The sequence below is a fragment of the Glycine soja genome, chromosome 18 (genome assembly GCF_004193775.1).
Source record: "Glycine soja cultivar W05 chromosome 18, ASM419377v2, whole genome shotgun sequence".
NCBI lineage: Eukaryota > Viridiplantae > Streptophyta > Magnoliopsida > Fabales > Fabaceae > Glycine > Glycine soja.
In genome coordinates, this window is record NC_041019.1 from 41,423,813 (window position 1) to 41,432,163 (window position 8,351).

The 8,351-nt window shown below is 34.0% G+C and overlaps 1 protein-coding gene across 1 annotated transcript; it reads right to left on the reverse strand.

Annotated features, from left to right (window-relative positions):
- Window positions 1-3,078: 3,078 nt before the first annotated feature.
- On the reverse strand, window positions 3,079-7,512 carry LOC114396709 (RINT1-like protein MAG2). Its single transcript, XM_028358832.1, has 4 exons — window positions 6,742-7,512; window positions 6,562-6,660; window positions 5,363-5,463; window positions 3,079-5,282 (listed from the first exon to the last, which is right to left on the reverse strand). Exons 1-4 carry the CDS (start codon window positions 7,019-7,021, stop codon window positions 3,372-3,374), a joined length of 2,391 nt encoding a protein of 796 aa, XP_028214633.1. The 5' UTR covers window positions 7,022-7,512; the 3' UTR covers window positions 3,079-3,371.
- Window positions 7,513-8,351: the final 839 nt, after the last annotated feature.

Here is an 8,351-nt window from a genome sequence, read left to right on the forward strand (position 1 = left end):
TTATATCTTTATATTATTATTATTATTATTAATTTGCAGCAGATACAATATTGTATAATAAACATCATTATAAAATAAAAAATGATATTAAGAATGATGGAATTAGCAACGGATATTTTTGTCGGTAACTACTGACGACTAAATTAATTGATATTATCTGTCGATAATTATTGATGAATATTTTTCACAAATAATCCATCGATAATTACTGATGGATTTTTTTTTTTCCGAAAACCAAATTATCATCAAACCGTCAGAGATTCATATTTACCAACTATTTTTGTGCTTACCGATGGATTTCAACCATCCGTAATCAGACCTTTTATTTTGGTGTTCTTCTGCAATTATATTTTAAAATATAAATTGAAATTAAATCATAAAAAGTATATCTTTTCCAACAAGAAAGAAAAATAACTCCTATCATTTTGTCATCATTAGTTGAATTAAAAATAAACACACAAAAAATGAGAACTATTCAGTGTGAAAGCTAAGACACCATTTGAGTCAAATGAAGATTCTAAGTAAAGCTAAGACATGCTTAATAGTTTCTCTTCTTTTGCTCGTAAGTAATCCAATACAACAATATTCAACAAGCCTAGTCCTAAAATGAGAAGTAGAAATGATCCAAGATTTGAAACCTAAATTAAAGTAGTCGTCATCGATATAGAGTTCACGCACCCTCAAGTGCTTAAAATCTATTTAGAGGTATAACCTATTAGAAAGAAAGACAAAAAATATATATCAAATTAAAAGCGATTAATAAACCATGGTGAAAATGAATGGTCCAGATACCCTTACTAAAAGATAAAAACTTACTAATAAGCAACTTAAAATACTTTAGTTCTTAGGTTGCTTATTAACCAACCTATGTGAAAACTAAACCAGTACTATAGCTATATCTGACAATAAATTTAGGCTGATTGAAATTCAAACAGAATATATAAACTCGTGAAATTAAATTACCTGTGATGTAAGCATGCATATCTGATGGGTCAAAAAACCATGTAGGAAAAAAAAATTGTTTATTCAATATTACTCTGTAGCCACTTAAAAATCAAAAGTAAACAATTTTTAATTGTGTTAGCCAGGATTCCAGTAACAGGCAACTGCCTTTTGTAAAACTGAATAAAGGGGTGGAAGTGGAACAACCGAACAACTACTTAACCTTAAATTAAACAATATTTAGTTGCACATTAATTATTTCACATGGCATGGCTTCAATTATAGCTGACAAGAATTTTAACTTTGGTTGCTTTTATCCAAAACATCGCTCTTCCCTTAGCACTTTACTTTTTTATTTTTCACCTAACTGGATAAAGCAGTACGCAAGCTAAATAACCACTTAAAATCACTCAGGAATTTTCTACGAATAATCCAAGATGCTGACCTTTAGATGAAAGTACAGTAATCCAAGACCTAGTAACAAAATAGAAACAGAATAGTCTCATTCTCTATCAAACTAGAATCTCACTTGGTGGCATGAAAATAGGCTGCACCTTTGATTGGGACCTATGATCTAGTCTATTTAAAATTTGATCTGAACAGACCTGTTTAATAAAAAGATTAGACTTAATTTTTTTAAAAAACTTATTTAGTTAAATAGGTTAGACTAGAGCTTATAAATAAAATATTAAACCTGATAGGCCAACCTATTTATCCATTTATATATAATAAAAAAACAGTATTTGAAATAAAAAGACATTTAAATAGACTAATATGCCAGACTTTTAAAAATGTTAGATTAGATCTTAAAAAAGTCTCTGATAAACTAATAGGTTAGATCAGGCCTTGATTTTCATATAATATAGATCATACATATTTATGTAAAGTCAGGTTTAATCTTACCTATTTCCATCTCTATTGTTAACTTAACTGTCAAGATGGATAGTCAAAAGAGATTGTTAGATTAAGAAAAACAGCATTCAATATCCACAGCCATTATGCACATATGTATATGCAGCATGCCCCATTCTTAAATCAAATTACCAAACATCCATATGCAGAAACTTGGTTTTATATTGCTAACCAACCACATTTTTTATTCTATTGATCGTTCCTCAAACTAAATCGTTCTATTAATCTATTATTATTTTTCAGCAACCTTTTCAAATATCTACTATCACAACGATTATTGGAAAAAGAAAAAAACTGAGAAACACCGAAATGAAATATAGAGTTCAATTAAAAATTAAAAGTGGATGAGACAAACCGTGTCAATCTCAATCTGCCAAATCATGTTACACGTTTCAATGCAATTTATTTCTCAATTTTTTTCAAAATTAATTCTAACTATACTCCAACGCTTCTGTAATTTGTTTCTATCATAACAGAGCAAAGAATAAAAGCCAAGATGTGATCATCCTCATCCATTGGAAGAGCATTTACTTTCTCCTTTGGTATTAGACAGTTTATGGCAACTATAGCATGCTATATACAGATTCCAAAACCTAACAGTTCAATTCTAGGAGCTATGTACAATATTTTTCTCATTTTATAAATCAAACAGATCGCTTAATGTGCAGGGTTCCATAGCATGTTGGTTCATAGCAAACATTGATGGTGGATGATCCACTAGTTCTATTTTCTCCTAGTAAGTGAAAATACATCAGCCATGCAACCAAAATACACCAAGGTGCAGCCAGGTACACATCAACAAACCTATCAGGAAATCAAGGCTACATATTGCCCATGGTCTTCACCAATTGTAAGTTTATAATTTCAGCAAATACAATCCAAAAACATGCCAACTCAGAGCTTTCTTTTCTTTACAATTTCCAAATTCAATACAGACTATCCTCAATGCTCAATTTACACTCAACCAGCACACACAATGAGATCAACAATCAGCACGTAAAAAATACATCAATTAGGAAAGAAAACAGTTAAAATTCTATTGACCAAAAAACCAAAATATTTTTTTTAAAAAAAAACAAAAGTTAAATCAACAAACTTACAAGTAATTCAGTGTAGCTTGAAAATTGTTTCGGTTGCGTGCTCATTAGTAAGCAGAAACTAAGGAATAACACAATTCACTGTAACAGTTATTCATTTACACAGTCCTTGTTCATTTCAAAATTCGAAAGCCAGCATAAAAAATCATAAATTATACGAATAGGAAGAATAGTTTTCCTCACTGCACATTTACAGTATAATTAGCATCTAGAAATATGAAGTATTAGCCATGCCCCAAATTTGAGGTACGTGGCAATGCCTGAGAATATTCTTAATGGAAAATATATTTATTGCAACTTTGCAAAATTGAATTAGTTCAGCTGGTCTACAGTCATGTACACCATTAAACAATCCTAAATCTTCACACTTCCCTATGCCATTCCAGCAGAGCATGCGCTTAAAATGTAAGCCCAAAAGCTTCAACTTGTGAACACCCTGTTCTTCAAAATCTTTTCTGCTTCAGTTACACTCAAACGCCTGAGCCCATTCTCCTTCAACCATCTCTTCCCCCCTCCCATACATTCTTGCAGTCTATTTTCATCCATCTTCAACAACTTCAGACCTTCATTTGATTTTGGGAAAAAACCTTCAGGTCGCAAACACCATGCTCCAAATACCCCAAATAAAACATCCAAGTCGCTACCAAATCTTTCAACACCACTATTGTGAAATTTTACATTGCTTATGAGAATACCATTAAAAATCAATTGATCAATTCCTGCTGCCAAACTTCTCCAAACCCCAATAAAATCCCTACCATTCAAACTTACTTCTACCACTGACATTTTACTCTGAAGATAATCCAGGGCTTGTATTAGAGTCTTTGACACGGCCCATCCTTCTTCACCCTTTTGCCATTGCCTCTTGTTCTTCACATAATCTCGAGAATGAGAATCAAAACCTCTCAAAATAACTAGGGAAATCTTTTCAACCCACTCTGTTCTGAACTCTTCCAACTTTTTTATCTCATCATCAAAAATAACCCTTCTGGAACTCTCTGGCAACACTTCACCATAACTATTTGAATTACTTTCCAATTCTGTTTTATCATCCTCATCCATTCCCATCTCAAGGAAAAAGACATCCTCAGACCATTCCTTTAGAACAGATTCAAAGTAATGAGCAGCATTGACAGAAATTGTAACTTTAATTACAGCATCATCATCAGTTAAGGCAGTCAAACCTTCAGCTTCTTGGCAGCGGATAAGTATGGAATCAAAAAAATTTCTTATAATAGGAATACCTGCTAATCTGAGAAATTTTGACCTCAAACTTACACTAGGCAATGATCGGCAACGATCAATAACAGATGCTAGATGGCGAAGAAAGGCATTAGAAACCAGAGGGGACTTGTGATCATCCGTATAGGATGAAAGAACCACACCTTCAACTTTCTTTCTCCAATTATTCTCATCTTGGATGTCTGGTTTCAACTTATCTAGGACATCACCTAGCTCAATTTCAGCCCATAGATCAAGCCAATCTGGACGATCACAAAATACAGATAGAGAAGAAATTTTCTGCATGATATCGTCATCAAAGGATAGCAAGATCCCAGAATGCTCTACCAAAGACTTAATCCTTTTATCAAAAGCTATCATCAAATCAATGAGATGTAGCCATGATATTCTAGCAGATGACTGAATTCCTGTAACACTCTCTCCATCTAGTTGACTAATGTAACTAGGGAAAATTTCTTTCGCCAAGTATGTGGTTAAGGAGGTTACCATTGCTGAGATCCATTCTTCTCTACAACTATAACCAAGCAACTTTGCTTCATCAACTAATGGCTGCAACAATTCATCCATAGAGTCAACATAGTCCCTTGTGATTTTATATACAAGAGTAAAAATAAATTCTGGTTTATCAACCCATTTTGAGAAATGTCGTTGGGAAGCCAACGATAAGGGATTGACAAGCTCTTCTATTACCCAAAGTGGTTGTCGTAGAGCAACTTCCCTGTCATGGCCCTCAAGTTGCCTAGCTTTCCTTTGCCTTTGCAACTCCTGTAGGTTGCACAAAGCAAGAAAGTTTTCAGAGTACTGGACTTTAAGATCCACATGCATGCTCAGTAGAGGATTCACAACTTGATTTGCAGTACTTGCATCTGAGTTAGAGGAGGTTAAGGCAGAAAGAGGTGGGGGCCATCCAAGTGAAGTAAGAAGTGCCCGATGCTCAGCAATTGCCTGGGGCCTCAAAATAGCAAGAGCTCGGTCTACTCTGTGATCAACAGCTGATACAAGATGCTTCCACTGAGGATGTGCTTTTGTAATTGAAGTTAATATGTCTTCTGTTGTTTTCAGTGTTTTAATAGCAAGCATATGCATTTCCTGAAACATTTAAGATACATTAAGAATAGTGATGCTATAGTTCCACTATCATCAGGTTAATATTATGAAAGTAGGCTCACTTGTGAATTTTGACTAGAATGTTTCCTTATGTTCTTGCTCATGGTAAATGATACAGCATCCTCAATATCACCAACCAAAGTATCAAGTTTCAGTGCTTTCTCTGAAAGACAAACAAAGGAGTTTCAAGAATCAAACAACATTCACAAAAAGGTAACACCTAAGAAATTAAACCAAACACAGTATGATAATCATCACTGAAAAGCATAGTATCTCTTGTTAATCACAACAAATCCACATCATAAAAATATAAAAACTACTGAAACACAAGTATTACAGTAAAAACACAACTCTCATTCTTCCAATAATGTTCTTCAAAGTTACACTAAAAGCATCATGCTTTAGTTCTGTCTCTAGAAGACACACAGGAGTGTAAGAAACTATCAACATTGACAAAAGAAAGCAATAGCTAAGAACTCAAACCGATGGTAACAACCATCATTGAAAAAGCTTAACAGTTGGCACTATTTTGGATAATGTTCTTAATAAGCACTTATAGGAGAAGAAAATATAAAGCAAAGTGAATCAAACTTCTTCCATAAATTAAATTCACCTTATGCATCTCAGCTTTTGGAGAAGATAGATGAGAGAGCTTCTATAGAAGTTGAAGTATGTAAGTTGATTTTAACTTATTGAAGAACTTTAATTCATTTTTCCTTCTTAATTTCTTCTCCTATATGTACTTGTTGAAAAATTTATCCAAACTAGGCTTTATTGACAACAAATCCATATCACAACAATCATCATACACACATACTTCAACAAAACATCATGTAGCAATTCCTCCCATCCCCACAACATTCTTTGATTTTGCACAGCAAGTATCAAGTTTAAGAGTTGTCTATGGAAGACAAAATTGCAATTTTAAGAACTAACAGCACTAACCAAAAGCTAAGGTAATACCCAAGTTTAAGGGTGTGTTTGGTTTAACGGGCACACATTCCAATGCACGTTTCGCAAAAAGTAAGAATTGGGAGCTTTTGATTGAACAGCCATTTTGGAGGCCTCCCAATGTTAAAACAAACATGCACTAAAACTTCTAAGTTCTAACCAAAACATTTTATGACAATTACAACTAACCTACATCATAACAATCAACCAAACAAAAACACTTCAACACAGAACCATCATATCAAACTTCTTCCCACAATGTTTTTCCTTTTGCACAATTCAAAAAACGAAAATTGAAAAAACAACCAACCTGCATAAACACGAACCGTCTCCAACCTAGCCACTTCCTTGGCCAAAGTCGCAAGTTCCTCTCTGAAACCCTTGCCATCCCCTTCGCCTCTTCCTCCATCTTCACTCAACAAAACAAAAACAAATCTTCAAAATCCAACAAAAAAAAACCTATAAAAACAAAAGAATCATCGTATCGAACCTGGCACGACGGTGGAGGAGAGAGCGACCAGCCTATCAGTAACGGCCCCGAAGAGGCCGTGGATTTCGCCGGAGAAGGAGGCGTAGGCGGACAGACCAGCTCCGAGCCTCCGAGTCAACTCGTCGAGCGAGCGATCCAACTCGGAGCACTGAGTCTGGAGCTCGGCGGCGAAGGTGGGAGCCTCGGCAACGGCGAGCTGCGTGTGGAGCCTGTGGTCGAGGAAGGAGAGTGCGGAGGGCGAGATGTGAGAGGATGGAGGCAGTGTTTGGAGCCACTCCATCGTGAAAATCGAGTTTCGATGGTTCTTCGCCGCCGTGAGCGGCTGTATCCGGCGCCGGATTCCGATGCCTCTGTGGATGATACGAATCTTCTCACATTGGGCGTGGGTGGATTGTTTTTCTTTTTTCTTTTTTTTTTGGTAGCGTTCGAAAATTAAAAGCAAAGCAAGATTACAAAACTGTTAAGAGAGTCACTCTTCAAAACTTCCAGAATTTCAACAGTGCAGCAACACAATTTGCATTTTTATGAAAAATCAATTTTGAGTGCAGGTTGATTTAAGATAAATTTTACATGTTTAGTTTTAAATTGAAGAATAATATTTTGAAAATTAAACTCAGAACCGGTGAAAATAGTTGTTTAAGTTTAATGGTTCAACCTACTTCAACCGTGATTGAATCTGTAAAAAAAAATTAGCATAACATATAAAACAAAATTAACCAAAAATAAAAAAATTCATAACTTCATAATATTAAAATTTAAACATCACTTAGTCAAATCAAAGCTGCATGTTGACGGTTATTATTTTTTATAATAAACAATTCCGTCGTGCACAGCGAAGAAAAACGTTGAACAACCGGGCCAACCGGTTAAACCACCGGGTTTTCTGGTTCATGACCAGTTCCACCGGTTTGATGTTATGGCCGTTTTGCAAGATTTCCAGGCCGGACAAACAATTGGTTCTCCAGACAATCGGTCAGTCTGATCTAAAAAAACTTGTTGGAGAAGAATATAGGAGTGCTAAAATATATTATCTATCACACTTCTTCAAATACATTTTCCACCATTTCTCATGTAGAATTCATTTTTGATGTAAAATTAATTTTGACTTGTATCAACTTTGGATAGTTTTTATGATGAATAAAAAAAATTATTCTTCATATAAACATTGAAATTTTATAATAAAAAATTTTGTGCTAAATTTAATTTTATTGTTTTTTTATAATAAAAACATCCAAACATAAATTAATCACTACAAAATCAATTTTACAAATTATTTTCATTTAAAATTAATTTTATCAACTCTCATCCAAACCGCTTAATATGATGAAGTGATCCATGCTTGTTTTTATTTGGTTTAATTTTCTTTTGATAATATAGCTGCAACAATTTTTCATTTTAGTACCTATAGTTTAAAACATCCCATTCTAGCATTTATAATTACAATTTGTTAACCATTTTGATCCTAGTCCTTTATAACGGATACAAAACTGAAACGTCTAAATTTTTTGCCAGGTTTTCTTGCCAGTTTTATTTTTGTAGCAAATATAAAAGATTTAGATGTAACGACTTTAGGAGATTTTAGACCAGAGGACCGACAATTATAAAATTTC

Bases quoted from the DNA above. Each gene is read 5' to 3' on its own strand.
- LOC114396709 (XM_028358832.1), bottom strand. From the start codon at position 7,021: ATGGAGTGGCTCCAAACACTGCCTCCATCCTCTCACATCTCGCCCTCC. The intron at 6,661-6,741 runs GTTCGATACGAT...TGTTGAGTGAAG, and splicing joins CTCCTCCACCGTCGTGCCAG to ATGGAGGAAGAGGCGAAGGG. The intron at 5,283-5,362 runs GTGAGCCTACTT...TAAATGTTTCAG, and splicing joins ATTCTAGTCAAAATTCACAA to GAAATGCATATGCTTGCTAT.